The sequence below is a fragment of the Brassica oleracea genome, chromosome C4, assembly GCF_000695525.1.
Source record: "Brassica oleracea var. oleracea cultivar TO1000 chromosome C4, BOL, whole genome shotgun sequence".
Lineage (NCBI taxonomy): Eukaryota > Viridiplantae > Streptophyta > Magnoliopsida > Brassicales > Brassicaceae > Brassica > Brassica oleracea.
In genome coordinates this window covers 9,836,906-9,854,090 of record NC_027751.1, presented here as the reverse complement: position 1 = coordinate 9,854,090, position 17,185 = coordinate 9,836,906, and the positions used below count along the sequence as shown (strand labels likewise).

Genomic DNA, 17,185 nt, shown 5'->3' with positions numbered 1-17,185 from the left:
TTTGGATATTTTGGATTACTTTGGATATTTCGGATAAAACTATCCGGATACTTTCGGATACTTTCGGGTAGTTTAGATACTTTATAATAATTTAGTTATCATAAACTATTTTCAGATACTTTTAATAGAATTTTAAATTTAAAATATATATTTAATGATGTTATATGTATATATAATTAATATTTTTATATATTCGGGTATCCGTTCGGTTCTCGGTTCGGTTCCGGTTCGGTTATTTCGGATATAAAAATATAGGAACCGTTCGGGTATTTGAGGGTATTGGTCCGGTTCCGGTTTCGGGTATTTCGGTTCGGTTCCGGTTCGGTTCCTCGGTTCCGGTTATTTTGCCCAGGCCTAGTGAGTATATAAGAAGGGAGGGGTCCAGTGAAGTTATTATCGACAAGCCCTAACACTGAGAGATTGGTTAGATTCTGTAGAGGTAGGATACTACCAGTGAGCCTGTTATCATCAAGACCTAGAATGGAAAGTTGGGTGAGGTTACTAATGGAGGAAGGTATTTGGCCACGGAAGTCATTAGAGGCAAGAAACAAGATCTCTAATCTATTTAGTTTTTCGAATCCGGAAAAGAATGAAGAGGAGGAGGTGGTGAAGTAGTTGTAAGCAAGACTAAGGCCACGGAGATTATGCAACCCAAAGAGGCTGTTGTTGGGATCCAAAGCTCCTGAGAACTCATTATCGGAAAGGCTTAGTCGAGTTAGCTTGCTTAGATTGCCTAGAGGTGGTGGAAAATCACCAGTGAGCTCGTTCCAGGATAGGTCTAAAAGGGAAAGTTGGCTTAGGTTACTAAATGAGGAAGGAACTTGACCTACGAAACCATTAGAGGAAAGAAATAAAACCTCTAGTCTGTTGAGATTGCCGAAAGCGGAAGGGAGTGGAGATGAAGTGAAGTCGTTGTTAGAGAGGTTGAGGTAACGGAGATGTTGCAATCGGAAGAGGCTACTGTTAGGCTTCAGAGTTCCACTGAGACAGCCACTTGGGAGGTGTAATTTCTTGACCGCACCCGTAACGTTGTTGCACCGGACACCATTGACATAGTCGTTGTGGTTGCAACCACGGGAATCAAACTCCTCCTTGAATTGCACGAGGGCTTCAATCTGATCGGGACGACAAGCAGAAAAACCAGTAACAAGCAGAGCATCTATAGTTAAGAAGCTTGTTTCAAAGACACAACAGAGTAAGAGTGCTGAGAGTAAACAAAGACGCGAATGCGACATGGTTGTCTTGGAGTAAGAATAATATTGTTTTAAGCAAAGAGACACATAACATGGGTTCACCGCAAACTTCAAACTTATAGCAAAAGAGTCTTCTCCAAGTCTTCTTCAAGTCTTCGTAGTGGGAACTAGAGAAAATTTTGAGCCAATCAGTCTCATATCACTAATAACGTATTAAGTAAAGAGAGTAGGCACTAATCACGCTTAATTGGTCCAAGTATATTCGACAAATCTCAAAGCTACCGACGTGGCAAAGTGAGGAGCTGGACAGTTTGACACATTCTTTTGGACCTGGACTTGTGCTGAATTAAATTCTAAAAATCTTTCCATATCTAATATCCTACTTTTTATCTACTATTTTTTATTTTTTGAATTTTATTTTTTATCTACTATTAACAAGTAATAATAAGACCACTTAAAGAACTAGTTAATAAGAAATATTTGATTATTTACATTAATAATAAACTAACTATAAATTAAAACTATTATTATTTTAACTATAACAAAATTTGTTGAAAAATAATCTAACCAAAATTTTACTAAAAATTTAAATATTTTTATAAAATAACACATTAATAAATTTCGTAATTAGTAATATAATATTATTATAAATCAATGCTAATTAAAATTTACTCTAAAACAAGAAAATAAAATTCTATACTATTTTTTATAAATCTTATAATTATATTCTGTATTATATAAAAATAGAAGTGATTTATGAATAAATATGACAAAATTATATTAAATAGGTAAATAAAAAAACTAAAATTGTTTTATTTGAATAAATTATCACTCATCATTAAAATGGGTTAAAATTAGTAAACTATATAATATTTTAAAACAAAAATAATTTTATCAACATAGGTTAAACTCTTATATCTACAACTATATGTTATTTTTTTTTTTTTTTTGAAACTCTCAACAATATATTGCTTAAAAATAATTATATTCAAAATATAATAGTATATAATAGCCCTTAGTTCATATACTATTTAAAATATGTTATTAGAAAACTATAAAATTTTAATAATTCATTTAAAATATTAATGACAAATCAAATTTTAATTATAAATTTATTTTTTATTTTAATTATAACAAAATTTATTGAGATAGATTTAGAAAATATTACCAAAAGTTCGAATATTTTTTATAAAATAATGTATTAATGTAGTAGCAAAAACAAATTCAAAATTCATGTAATCTTTCAAACTCAAAAATAGTTGCATAATTTTCTAAAATTTTCTTGACAAAATATACAACTTTGAAAATAAATATTCAAACTCAAAATGATAATATTTCAAACTTTACAAAAGATAAAATCATAGCTAATAAAAAATTAAGTTTTTGAAATGCAATGCACCACAAAAAAAATAAACTATATATGTTGTAAAAATTAAAGTAAACTGATATTTTGAAATCTTAATTAAAAAAAGCTTAATATCATAACATCCCAAAAAAACTATATCAATAAAATTTACTAAAATGATATGATGGATGCTACTATATATAAAATTTACTTAAATAATAGGACTATATTATTCAAACAAAATAATGTTTTTACTTATAAATTCCGTAAAATACTAAAATGATATATGTTAAAGTATATATGTTTAAACACACATGTAAATATAAATTATCTTAAATATATATATATATATTTCTATAATATAAATAACTAAATTTTTAAAAATTATTATGTTAAAATTGTATAAATTAAAGAGAAAACATATTTTGGACGCGGTTCTCTATTTGATTATTTCAGATTTTTATTTTATTGTACCTAAGTCAAAAATATATTCGTAAGTAATAAAAATAATAACAAAGTAAAATGTATTAAAATCACTATATATTAATAATGCCAAATAAAAAATATAAACAATAATATTATAGAGTAACGCAATATATAGCACTAAAATAAAATTTATATATTTAAAACATTTATAATAATATCAAATGCATTTATAAAATAAAAAATATCCCCACAGACGTGCAGGTCAAATCTAGTTTCCGTTTAAAAATGACGTTGCATGGATTCAAGGTCTGAAACCGATAAACCGAGAACGAAGAACCAAAGCGGAAACAAACCAAAAATCCGGAATCAAAAACAAAAACGACATTCACAAATATCTCAATGGTGCTAATATATTTTAAATAAAAAAACAAAACCAAATTGAAATCGAACCACGAACCAAATAGGTAATAAATATATAAAACATAGTTAAACTAAAACTAGTAATTATATTTAGTTTTAAAATTACTAAATATTATAAAAAAATATTACTTATAAATCAAAATTTCCAGAAAAAACTGAATTATCCAAATATATTGAATACAAAATATTTAAAATTACTTTAATTATTTGAAGAATTTTTATTTCAAATATTAAAATGTACCGAATTATCTAATATTTGATCCGGAAAAAGCTAAACCCATGATTTATTTATTACCCAAATCACCGATTTTTTTTTTGAAAAACCAAAACATAACCATAACCAAATTGAAACCAAAAATTTTTCGTATATAAGTTGGTTCCTAACATACTTGAATTAAATAAAAAATTAAACTGAAAACTGAATTGAGTTTCATAAGTAGCTGAACGATGCATGTCTTTAGAACCAAAACAAAAACAAAAAAAAAAACAGAATAAAAAAAACAAGCCTAATGTTTATCTAAAATGGACAGTATCTTTGACATTTTATTTGAATTTTGGAGTGATTTTCGTGTTGCTTATTTTTAACCCATTTGATGTCATGTGGATATAGACTCGGTTCTCGGATCAATAAGAGCGAACTCATAAAACATAACTTTTGTTACAAAACCCATAACAACGATATTAGATAAGTTTCAAATATTTACAGTGTGGTAAAAGAAATAAAGAGCATTCTCTTCCATAGTATATGATGAAATCTCAACAGCAAAATAAAAGACAGCAATAAAAGATTAAAAAAAAAACCTAAAGAAAAAACTAGGAAAAACCATTAGAAGAACCAAGAAACATACACAACCTTGATAATGATCAATCTAGCTTCTGTTTCTTCCTTATGCTTGCTTCAAAAACCCCACAAAATAAAAACCTGTAACAACGTAATGTGGAAAAGAGAGCTAAACCTGTCACTTTCTTTGTCTCTCGTTCGATTCTTGATGTCTTGCAGCTGCATATAACAAAGATGTTTTCGTCCATGATTTTTATCACATGTTTCAACAAAACAATAAGAGACACCAAGACGAGATGGTCTACATACCGAGTCCATTAGCTTCAGAGGTTTTCATCACCCTAAGCCTTTTCACCGAAGTGATGAACATTCTAAAAACAAAAAAAAAAACAAATTAGATCATTATAAAACATTCATCAGACTCAAAGTTTTAAGATGTTTCACCTCCATGGGACATCACCAACAAGCATCCAGTCACCTTCCTTGTCTTCATAAGTAAGTACAAACTCAGAAGATCCATCTAAAAGCCTCAGCGGCTTGGTGAACTGACCCGTTAACCCGATAGTACCCGGGTTACCGCGAAAGAACATATCTTCCAGTGTCTGCGCCAGATTCTCGTAAGAAGAATGAGCATTCAAATCCACTTTCCTTCCTATAGCAACTCCGTCCATGTTCACCTTAATAAACCCAACTTGCACTTTCTTGTTCACATCTTTAGGCTCATCATCTTTCACTTTCTTCTTACCAGCTTCCTCTTCTTCCCTCGCCGACTTTGCAGCTAAACTGTTCATCCTGTGAGATCCAATAGGTGGCCATCCCACAACTTGACTGCTAAAACACAAAGCAAACATCACTGCTCAGTACTTGTGAATACCAAAATGAATCAAGAGCTATTTCCTCAACAACAAGACTCCTAATTTGAAACAGAGCATTTCTTCCTACGTAAGTTAACTGAGCTAGCTCTAGCAATAGTCGAACACTAAGAATCTTTAGCTAGGAAAGGATTGAACTTTTATGACAAAAGACGAACCTTGAACGAGGAGGAGATGCACCAGCGTGAGAAGCCGAGTCAGCAGCTCGTTTAGAGCCAACAGAAGGAAAATCTTTTGCAGTCAAGAGCCTCCCACGCTCTCCCCACGCGCCGCCGCCGCCTGGTTTACCAATCTTGGCCGCCGTTCCACCGCCAAGACTGAGCCCTAGACCAAGTTCTAGCTCACTCTCAGCTTTCCCCATCTCAAGCTCAGAAATCATTTAGACAACAACAACAACAAAACCCAAAAGAGACTTTACAAGTCAAGAACTTAAGAAAAGAAAACAACCTGAGAGCGTGCAAAGGAGACAAAGAAAGAGGAGAGAAGGAAACAAGAAAACAAACAACACAGAAAGAGACAGAGAGAGGATTTTAAGGGTTTCTTGAAATCTGGAGAGAGTTTTCAAGGAGAAGAAAGGAGATTAGGTGGTGGAGAGAGTGATGAGAAAGGGGACCCATATGTCTGGTAGTGGCCATTGGCCATACCAACAACAAAGCCATTCTTTCTTCTTTTAAGTCCTTTTCTTACTTTTTTATTTTTATTTTATTAGTAAAGATTTTAACTTTGAAAAAAAAACAAAAATAGCACTAAATCAAGTTTTTGTTTCCAAATTAGCAGTCAAGGTCAAAAGTCACAAAAATAGCACTTAATGTTTTATCAAAAGTCACAAACTTAAAGTTTAGAGTTAAATGGTGGGGTTTAGGATTTAGGGTTTAGGGTTTAGGGTTTAGGGTTTACGGTTTAAATTTTAGGGTTTAGGGTTTAGAGTTTAGGGTTTAGGGTTTAGGGTTTAGGGTTTAGAGTTTAGGGTTTAGGGTTTAGAGTTTAGAAATGAGGTTTTGGGGTTAAGATTTCAAATTTTGAAAAATAAAAAAATTAAAATTTTCAAAAGATAAAATTAGAAAAGTACTATTTTGGTCATTTTAGTTTTTGAGTGCTATTTTTGTGATATAAACTTAGAAATGTGCTATTTTGGAGATTTGCCGTTTAACTTTTCTTCCCGACATTATCATACTTGTCGTGCTCCCGTTGCCGTTAATTGTTTTGTTTATAAATGAAATAAAAACTTTAAAACTATATAGTATGAAAAACAGTTGTTTGTTTCTTGTATAATTTGTGGAAAGCTTTGTTTAAACATCACTCTTTCTTTGAACAAAAAAAAAACATCACTCTTTCTTTTCCTATTTTTGCAAGAATTTGTATTCGTTTTGATGATCATATATGGATCGTTTATTTGTATTCATACAAATCTTATTTGGTAGTTATGCTTTATCATATTCATTAAAAGCAAAACTGCCAGATATATGAACATGCATAGCTAACCAGTTTTGAAAAGTTTAATTAGGATCAATAATGCAATCTATATACAGATAGTGGAGATACATCTGTTAAAATCTAATTGGAATGACTAATCATTTTAGTCTTTAGTCATTCTAGCATCTTTGAATTTAAAGATTGATATGCTTATGCATACCTATATATTTTGTATCAAGTGATAATGATATGATATGTTTTCTTCACTAATCAATTGAGTTTCATTTTAATACCCATGTATTTGTTTTTAACAAAATAAAAAAGTTGTCATTAGATCATGTATATTCCCCTTGCTTATTTATTTATGTTTCGTTAGCAAATAAAGTGAGAAAATAAAAAAATTGGTTCCATAATAGGAATTATTAAATAAATAGTAGTGATGAGATTAGGCATCATCATGTTTCTTGATATGCTATGATGATCCTTTGAAAACTTTTTCAATCGCAATTGATGTGTGAAAATTCCTCTTTCAATCAAAATCATGACTAAGTGACATAATGAGCACATATATTTTATACTCTAATTGATGGATTTGTTAGAAAAAGGGAATTTAGTTTTCTTTAATAATTTGAACATTTTGAAAATATAATTAATAATTTCGATGGTCTAAAACATGACCGTCGCAATATGAACAACTAAACAAATATTCTGAAGAAAGAAAAAAGGACAATATAAAAGATAGACTTTTTTGGTTTTCAAGAATACAAAAACAATACAAAATTCCATAAATATAAATCTAGTAGCAAATTACTCTTATCTTGACATAAGCCTTTTTCTCCTAAATGAGTATAGCTTTATTATATGAAAAAATGACCACTAAAAATTTTTTTTGTCACAAATATAACCTCTAAAAATAAAAATGACCAAAATAGTACTTAATGTTTTATCAAAAGAGATAAATATACACTTATACCCCAACGGTAAATTAATTTAGACATTAAGGTTTAAAGTTAAGGAGTGGAGTTTAGGGTTTAGGGTTTAGAGTTTAGGGTTTAAGGTTTAGAATTTAGGGGTGGGGTTAGGGTTTAGGGTTTAGAGTTAAGGGGTGGGGTTTAGGATTTAGGGTTTAGGGTTTAGGATTTAGGGTTTAGGGTTTAGAGTTGGGGAGTTGGGTTTTGGGTTTATGGTTTATGGTTTGGGGTTTAGGATTTAGATTTTGAAAAATAAGAAAAATTTAAATTTTTCAAAGGATAAAATGCTATTTTGGTCATTTTAGTTTTTGAGGGCTATTTTTGTGACATAAACTTAGAAATGTGCTATTTTGGAGATTTGTCTATATTATATTTCTTATTTTTATATTGTATTTTTTTAGTAAGATTGTCTATTTTGAAAAAAATAAAAAATAAATAAATATATATAGATATTTTTTTGGCTAACCGTAGGTGATCCGAACCTTAATCTAGACTAATTTCCCCAAGCCACAGTTGGTAATACTGAAACATAGCGTAAATCCACCTAAACGACAATCGATCGAGCCTTAGGAAAATAACTACATAGATGTTGCGTATTTATAATTTAGTTCCATGGTTTTCTTTACTAAATCATAATTACTCTCCTCTTACATTTCTAACAAATTTGATCATCATTCTAGTAACATTTTAATCAAAATTGGAAGCTAACTATAACATGCGTACGTTGTAAATGTTAAATTAGTAATCACAAAATGTTAAAATTTGAAAATGTCGATATCATATTTACAATTGTATTTTAACAAAAAAAAAGTTACACATGTGGTCTTTTTCTTAGGAATTATAGGACACCTGCATATATCTTCAAAGCGAACGTATTCTCTCAGTTACAAGAACCATCAGTTAGTCAATATCAGATATTTGATTCTATGTTTTCAAGATATATCACATTATACGTTTGTTCTAGAATTCCGTGTAGTTTTAAAATTTGCGATTTATTCATTCCTCCTTTTGCAATTTTCTTCGCTTCTTTGGCTATCTGTGTCGTTCCTTTATAGGACAAAAGGCACGAACATTGCGTTAGCTATAAAGTCGAAACCCAAGTGGGCTGTGGGGTTTGCTAGATATATAGGTAATTAAGAAAATAGATTGAAAGAAACATTTCTTTATTCATAATCCGCGATTCTGCATTAGCATTTTATATATTTGAAAAATTAGAGAGAAAGTGAATGTATCGGGTTAAATTCTAAAAACTGCCATTAGTGCATAGTAATATCGATGTATCATATGAAACATATAAAAAGAATTGATGTATCATTTATTGGTTGAGTCCACAAAGTATAGGACGATGCATGATACTAGAAAATGGGAGAAGCGTATTAAGCTAAGACCACATGCATATGTAAAAGCAAACCATATGCAGATACGTACGAAACAAGAAACAAATACTCAATCATGTGAATGAGTTGAAATTTGAGAAAAAAATGGTGTGGGAATACCTTTCAAAATATTGTTTACTTGTCTGTTAATTCTTTTCAAAGTATTACCCCCCAAGCATGTCCAGTAAATTTTTTTGCCCAAAGCAAAAAATAAAGATTGGCGCGCTCCTATATATGGAATTGAAGTGAGAACTTTCAACCAAGAAAGTGGTACCTTAGAGCAGGTTTATTGGGGTAGCTTAAGTGGGTTTGTTAGCTTAAAGGGGGATTAAAAATAAAGAAAAAGAGAGATTTAAGGAAGGAGCGTCCCTTAATTAAGCTCGCGAAAGCACGGCCCTTAGCGTGCACGTGTCGAAAAACTATTGGAGAGAGGCACGGTTTCGGGGTCACGAGACCCGTGTTTTCATTTTCTCCTTTCTCGTTTCTGTTTGTATTCTCTCATCGCGAAAGGCGATTCAATGGCGAATCTCTTCATCTCGGTGTCTCTGCTCGAGAAAACGGCGACGGCTCTAGCGGTGCGTCTCCGCGTTGAAGAAAATCGGCGACATCTCTCTCCTTCGGAGGTTCTTCTCGTCGCAGCAAATCGGCGACATCTCTCTCCATCGGTTGTTCTGTGAGACGACGGAAAGCGGTGACTGTTGCGGCTGAGACGAATCGAAAGGTATAACTGCAAATATATATGTTTAAGTTTCAATCTTTGAAGTTTGCATGTCTTAGATTCTTCATCGAGAATCTTTCTAAATAAATCGTCTGAATTGTTTTGTTTTTTTGTTTTGTTGTGTCTATAGGTGGATTAATCAAGATGCATGATCCTGGTAGATTCATTCCTTCTTCATCGTCAATTTGATAAACACATTCCTGTCATTTTTTTGATTTGTTTCACACTGTTTTGTCTTTAGGTGGAATGATGAAGAGGCTGTCTGAGGTAGATTGTGCCGGTTAATAACTAGGTATATTTTGGTCTTTGTTCATCGTCATAGATAGTGTATAAACCTGCTCTTAGTTTTGATATGTTTCGTTATTTTTTTGTTAACATATGGAATTGATCAAGAGGCTTCACACTGGTTCATCAGACAAAGGTCCATAGATTGTTCATACAGGTAACACCCAAATCTTTCCTCTGTTAAAGTTTGATAAAGCATTGTACCTTGATGGTGGTTTTAAATGAATTTAATCCTCTGTTAGTGTTAGGTTAAGTAATAAATTGCTTTGGTTGTTGTTTGCATATTGATGTTTACGTAATAAATAGATTAGGTGATGGTTAGATAGGAATGAATGGTGTGTTTATTGTGTTAGATAACAGTCCACTCGGACAGCTTTGGCTGTGATCAATGCTTGCTTTAATTCGATACTCTATAAAAAAAATTACTTTCTCCTCTTTCTTCATACGACTTGTTTCTCCTCTTTCTTCAAAAAACTTCTGTTCTCTTCTATCTCTTCCCACTTCCTCTCTTTCTTTAGCGTCCTTCTGTTATGGATCCTTATAACAGTCAACATACTGTTTCGTTTAGTAACTATGAAGATAGTCCAGGAACAGAAGCCTCAAACTTTGATGGAGCCACGGCTGCAGGTAAAAGTGTACGTCGGAAATGGACTCCAAATGATGATATTGTCCTGATCAGCTCGTGGTTAAACACGAGCAAAGATCTTGTGGTTGGTAACGAGCAAAAATCTGTAGCTTTTTGGACAAGAATTACCGCATTTTTTGCGGCAAGTCCTCTGGTTGCTGGCTGCGAAGAGAGGGAGGCTAAACATTGCAAGCATCGATGGCATAGGATAAACGAACTTGTGTGCAAGTTCTGTGGTGCTTATGAAGCTGCTACTAGGGAGAAAGCTAGCGGCCAGAACGAGAACGATGTTTTGAAGCTTGCACATACAATTTTTTACAACAACCACAAGAAGAGATTCAATCTGGAACACGCTTGGAAAGAACTACGCAACGACCAGAAGTGGTGTGATGTTGCTACTGCTAAAGGGAGCTCGAAGAAGAGGAAGGGTGAGGAAGAAGAGGAAGTGGATGGGTTTCAGTCAACGGAGAGCAAGCGTCCCCCTGGTGTGAAGGCCGCAAAGGCAAGTGGTAAGAAGAAGGTGGTAGTAGAAAAAAATCTGGATGAGTATCAGTCAATGTGGATGATCAGAGAGAAGGACATAGCCGCGAAAGAGAGGTTGTCTAAGATGATAATGCTTGAGAGCCTAATAGGAAAAATAGAGCCTCTAGCAGATTATGAAGAAACACTGAAGAAGAAGCTCATAGATGAGTTGTGGTCGTAGATGAGTTGTGGTCAATGTCGTTCTTGTTCTTGTTATGCTAAATGTCTTTGTACTTTTTTTAGTTTAACTGTTGTTGTTCTTGTTCTGTTTTACTTTTTTTAGTTTAACTGTTCTTGTTCTGTTTGAACTTTAAATGTTCTTGTTCTGTTAGAAATGTTATGTTCTGTTTAAGCTTGAAATGTGATGTTCTGTTTAAGCTTGAAATGTTATGTTCTGTTTTTAATTAAATGTTCTTGTTGTTGTGATGCAGGTTGTTGTTTTGTGTCACGAGTAGAAGCGTGGAAGATTGTCACAAGATATGTGTCGGGACAGTTCTTGTTGTGTTGTTTCACGAGTGCAGTGTCTGTTGTTGTTGTTTTGTGTCACTGAGTGCAGTGTGTTGGCATATGGTTCTGCGCTTGATGCGGTCGACGAATACCTCAGGCTCGGTGCAACCACTACTCGGTTATGTGTGGAAAATTTTGTGGAAGCAATAATAAATTTGTTCGGCGATGAGTACCTAAGAAGACCAACACCGGATGATCTTCAGCGTCTATTTCATATTGGAGAGGTACGTGGATTTCCCGGGATGATAGGAAGCATCGACTGTATGCACTGGGAGTGGAAGAATTGTCCCACCGCCTGGAAAGGCCAATATTCTCGTGGTTCTGGAAAACCAATAATCGCTTTAGAGGCGGTTGCTTCATATGATCTCTGGATATGGCATGCGTTTTTTGGACCTTCGGGTACATTAAATGATATCAATGTTCTTGATCGCTCACCTGTTTTTGATGACATAATCAATGGTCAAGCTCCGCATGTGAATTTCTCGGTGAACGGAAATCCTTATTCGTTGGCTTACTATCTCACCGATGGTATTTATCCGAAATGGGCAACTTTTATCCAATCTATTCAACTACCACAAGGCCCGAAAGCGGCTTTATTTGCTCAATGTCAAGAAGCTGTCAGAAAAGATGTCGAGCGTGCTTTCGGAGTCTTGCAAGCTCGATTTGCCATTGTTAAAAATCCAGCACTTTGTTGGGATAAAGTCAAGATCGGGAAGATTATGAGAGCATGTATCATACTCCATAATATGATAGTCGAAAATGAACGAGATCAACACACTCAATTTGATCTTTCCAGTTTTCAACAAGGAGAAGACAGCGGAAGTTCACATGTCGATCTCACATATTCAACAGATATCCCTACAAATATCGCCAATCAGATGGGTGTTCGAACAAGAATTCGTGATAAACAAGCGCATCAACAACTGAAACGTGATTTGGTTGAACATATATGGCGTAAATTTGGACGTGATCAAGACAACAACTAAGTTTCGATGGCTCTTTCAAAGTATTATCTTTATTTAGTAATTTTGTTTTAATGTTTTAATGTTTTAATGTTTTATTTTAAAATTTATGTATCAAATAATATGCTTAACTTTGTTTTTTTTTTTAAAAAATTATGTTTAATAATATATTTTTTTTAAGAATCCTTAATTAAGATACTACCAATAAACCACTAACATTAAGGATCCCTTAACAAAGTAACTTAACTTCACTTAAATAATAAAAAAATCACTAAGGGCCTTAAGTGGGGTTTACCAATAAACATGCTCTTACCACTGGACTATAAGCGATATTTACGTTATCAATGCCCTTAAATTGGTAAACCCCTAGTTTTACTAGTTTTAGGCCAGAGACGGCCCTGAATTTACCTTTTATTGCATAAATTTACTAGAAACGCAGGTGAATCTTTTTTTTTTGGTGTAACGCAGGTGAATCTTTCACTACAAGAAAGCATAGCTTATTCTAACCAAATTTCTGACCATATAAGGTTGTCAAAATTATTTCTGACCACGAACTAACCATTTTATGATGATTAAACAAAATGGACAAAATGTGGTCAGAAACTACCGACGAACCAAACTGGTTACAAAAATGGTCAGTAATGTGTGACCAAGTTTTGACTACTTTAATATCGTCAGAAAAATGATCAGAAAAAGATCAGAAAGTGGTCAGATATTTTGAATAAAATTTAACCATTTCTTCCATTTTGTGTAGTGGTCAGAAAATGGTAAAAAAACGTGTAGTAGGTTGGATTAATAAAATCAGATATCTTTAACCTAATTTACGCTTTCTTTTAGTGTTTCTTCTCACCTTCAGCGGCGCAAAGCTCTCTATCCACACTGAGTCTCAGATGATGACTACTCGAGCGCAACATGTAAATGTTTCTTCTATATAATTGGTTGATTTGCAATGACTTATAGGTTTATGTATTATAAAGAATTTTTTAAGTAAATTTTCATTCAGGTAAGATTGAATTTTTTCTTACCCAGGCAAAAATCAACACTCTAGTTTTCATGGTAAATTAGTTTTCATAGTTATCAAATTTGTTTATTCTTTCTTTTATGCTTCTCATTTACAGGAAAATCATATAATTAAAGGTCACCGTTTTGGATTGGAACAATGACAGACCCAGGACAAGTACCTTCAGCTAGTTTCATGTATAAGACCAAGAAGCACAATTACGGATTACAAACAGAAGACAAGTAGATGAGAAGATTGTTATGGCACATAAGGTTGTGAGTAAATTGTCAGAATTGCTTGATGCAGATGCATACATTATTATGCTTGCGTTTTGTAGCTTTATTTGTTGGTTTTAAACCTTATGTAACTACTATGTTAAAACTATTTCAATGTTAATGATTTAGTTAATGATTTAGGTTTGAAATCTAAACTATATTTGATTTAGTCATTTGTATTTTAAATGCAGTTTTATTGATTAATAAATTTAACTGAAATAACTAGATAAATTTATTAATAAGTGGTTAGAATTATCATAAATTGGTCAGGAAATGGCCAGGGACATTGTGACCACTTACTGGTAACATTTTTGCGACTTGTCGTGACCATCTATGTGGTCAAAAATTATTGACCACTTTCTAACTAAAGCTCATTTCTGACGGAGCTTTTCTGACGATTGTAAATGGTTAGAAATTGGACAAAATAGTGTGTTTCTGACCGTTTGTTATCGGATATAGTGGTCAAAATGTGAACTATTTCTTGTAGTCTTTATTCAAGGATTGCGAACTTATGTTTCACCATGTATATATAATGTGTTGTGATCCTTTGTACGAAGTGCTGGTGAAAAGAAAATAGAGTGAAGCAATCGATAAGGTAACTACAAGAAAACGTTTTATTTTGAAACAGTATTCTGTAAAGCTTTATCAACATTATCTAGCGTTCGTGTATCTTTTAAGTTTTAACTAATCAAGTTTCTATATCTGACGAATTATAATCGATCAAATGTACCGTGAATTGTGTTTGTCTCCTGGAACATGCATGCGCAACTTGAAGTTAATATAATTTGGAATCATAAGGAAAAGACAAAAGAAGATTCACGATATAGATTTTCAAAAAAAAAAGATTCACGATATAGAATTTGTAATCAAATGTTCAGGATAAATGATGAAGAGTTCACGCTTGTAAATATATATATATATGTGTGTGTGTGTGTGTGATAAAAGTATAAACATTCGAAATGTACCATATATATTCCAGACTTCATGCATGCTTTCATGCATCTATGTATATACGTGTGTTTGATATAATTTATCGTACAAACAATTGGATTGTTTGTATTTAAGCAAAAAAAAAAAAAAACAATTGGATTGTTTGTAACATTCCTATTGTAAGTTTGTAACCTTATATATTATTCTAAGAAAAACTGTAAGTTATCAAAGAAAAAACTATCTGATAACGTATTGAGATTGTAAAAGGACATGTATACTGTAAAGTAAGATTAAGCACTAGTACTCATCATTTTAGAAAGTTATAGGTTGTTAATAATTTGATGTGAAACCATTTTATAGAATAAAATATGCATAAAAATTAGTCTTGTTCTTTTATCAGAAAATGCACTTTTGCTTAGTATATTGTATATCATCCGAGCGAATATCATGATTTTGAAGAAACTTCGTAGTCACGATTCAAAGATTAAAGAATATAATCGATTTGATCAAAAAAAAAAAAAAAAAAAAAAAAGCATATAATCGATAATCACTGTAGTAAAAAGAAAATGTGTGTAATATATATGACGACGGAAATAATAAATAACTCGAAGACATGTAAGCTGAACTTATTGTAAAGATATTATAGGAAGTGTTTTTCCAGCTGCCAATCTGACTACAACACGTAAACAAGTTTTCTCGAACAAATTGACGACACCTTCTTATTACGTGTTTTATTAATGTTTCAACTTTCACACTGAATCAGATGCTTAGAATGTTGGGGAAAGTCACACGGCGCAGCGGAAATACTAATGGTCGTGTTCCCCTGACTTTGTCTGAACCTGTGAAGAAAATATTTCGACGATGGCGGGATGTAATATGCAGAAAAACGTAAATGAAACACACAATTTTTACGTGGAAAACCTCCTCGATGTGAGAAGGAAAAACCACGGGACCGTAGTCCACTCAAAAAATCCACTATATAAATGGTATGAGTACAAGCACGTCCTCCCTGTTCAACAGCCTGAACAGAACAGAGAGTCTAGCTACAAAGAGCTATCTCCAACACAAACAACAACAACAAGAGAGCAACACAAAGCTTCAAAACCGGCAGCAACCAAACGACCTCAGCTCACAAGGATTCCGGCATCCAGAGATTAATCCAACCATACATATCCAAGATAAACAAGTCAACAATACCTCCGCCAAATTTCAGCTCAAGAAGAGAAGATCTCACCGTCGGATTTACCAAACACCCAAGACTGTCCCGCTGAAGAACTGTGACGACCAGCTTCACTAAAACCCAGACAACAGAAGATCCAACCGTTGAAATCCAAATCCCTTCGGTGAATCTCTAACTCACTGACTGAAGACGCTTCTCACAAAATATCAGCCCGATCAAGTTCCGTTTGATCCTCCAATACCAGTATTGAAATAGCCTGACGAGTTTTCTCCTCCTTCTCTCTTCTTTCTCTCTTTTGTCTCTCTCTCTAAACTCTATTATTGTGAGTCTACAGTGCAAAGGGTCATGAGAATTATTATTATGTCTCATGCCCACTTGGTTCTCTCCATCTAGGAGGGACCCAACAATTTGTTCTGACTTCGATAACAATAAGTGTATCAAATAATGACGAGTAATAAGATTCTCGCTTCGTTATAATTAATTCAACTTTTGGTCCGACTACGTTACCTTTTGGTTTTCGTTGGAGATTCCTCATGTCTTCTTCGTGCAAATACGACAATCTATTTACCACATTTTTTTTGTCACGCAACCGTGGGGATTGCAAAAGCTCTCTAAATCTAAAGACTAATTCCACGAGGCCTTGCATTCCGATACGCCTTATCCTATTGTCAAAGACGTGACTAGGTGGTTAGTGCAAGTTGAACCATGTGGGGGTAGTTCTAGCCGGGACCCCATTACCACTTGAACCAACGCGTCCTAGTTATCGATTTACCACATCTTATTACGTAAACGTAACTCTTAGTTGTTTCTTATTTCACTACAAAAAAAGACAAATTCTAAAGAAATGCTAATTAAAGATAATATTTTGGAAATAACTGAAGAATCGCCAAAAAAAAAATACTGAAGAAACACTACAGAAAACAACTGTATTCTGATGGACATTCCGACGGAAAATGAAATCCTCGGAATATACCGAGGAAACACAAAATTTGGTTTCTTCGGAATTTCCTCGGAATATACCGACAGAATTCCGAGGAAATATTAATCCATCGGAATATTCTTATGAAATACCGAGGAAAAATGTATTCCTCGGAAAAAACCGATGAATTCTGAGGATATATTATAGCCGTTGGGGGATTTTAAAAATTCCGAGGAAATTCCGACGAACTAGCCGTTTCCGTCGGAATTCCGTCGGAATTTCCTCGGTCTGTCGGTAGAATTTCAACTATAAATACAAGCACCCCTCTTCCTCTTCATTCACTCCATATCTTCATCTTCCCTCTTACTCTCTTTACACATGAATTTGATTCATAAAAAACATGTCTTCTTTAAATTATTTTCGTTCTTGGATCGATCGACCTCATTTGGATCCGAACACGAGATT

General features: G+C 33.2%; 2 protein-coding genes across 3 annotated transcripts in view; both read right to left on the bottom strand.

Moving 5' to 3' along the window:
- LOC106341092 (receptor-like protein 12) overlaps positions 1-1,235 on the bottom strand; it is a 3,281-nt gene extending 2,046 nt beyond the window's left edge. Inside the window, exons 1-2 of the mRNA XM_013779907.1 lie at positions 691-1,235; positions 368-627 (exon numbers count right to left, since the gene is read on the bottom strand). Of these exons, the coding sequence (XP_013635361.1) occupies positions 368-627; positions 691-1,235 (805 nt within the window). The remainder of the gene's footprint in view (positions 1-367; positions 628-690) is intronic.
- Positions 1,236-4,047: 2,812 nt separating this feature from the next.
- On the bottom strand, positions 4,048-5,667 carry LOC106339382 (auxin-responsive protein IAA13). 2 transcript variants are annotated; one of them, XM_013778179.1, is made up of 4 exons: positions 5,196-5,667; positions 4,610-4,996; positions 4,475-4,536; positions 4,048-4,384 (listed from the first exon to the last, which is right to left on the bottom strand). In XM_013778179.1, exons 1-4 carry the CDS (start codon positions 5,414-5,416, stop codon positions 4,344-4,346), a joined length of 711 nt encoding a protein of 236 aa, XP_013633633.1. In that variant the 5' UTR covers positions 5,417-5,667; the 3' UTR covers positions 4,048-4,343. The 2 variants fall into 2 exon arrangements, with proteins under 2 accessions (XP_013633633.1, XP_013633634.1); XM_013778180.1 differs by having other exon boundaries at positions 4,610-4,993; positions 5,196-5,663.
- Between the last annotated feature and the right edge of the window lie 11,518 nt (positions 5,668-17,185).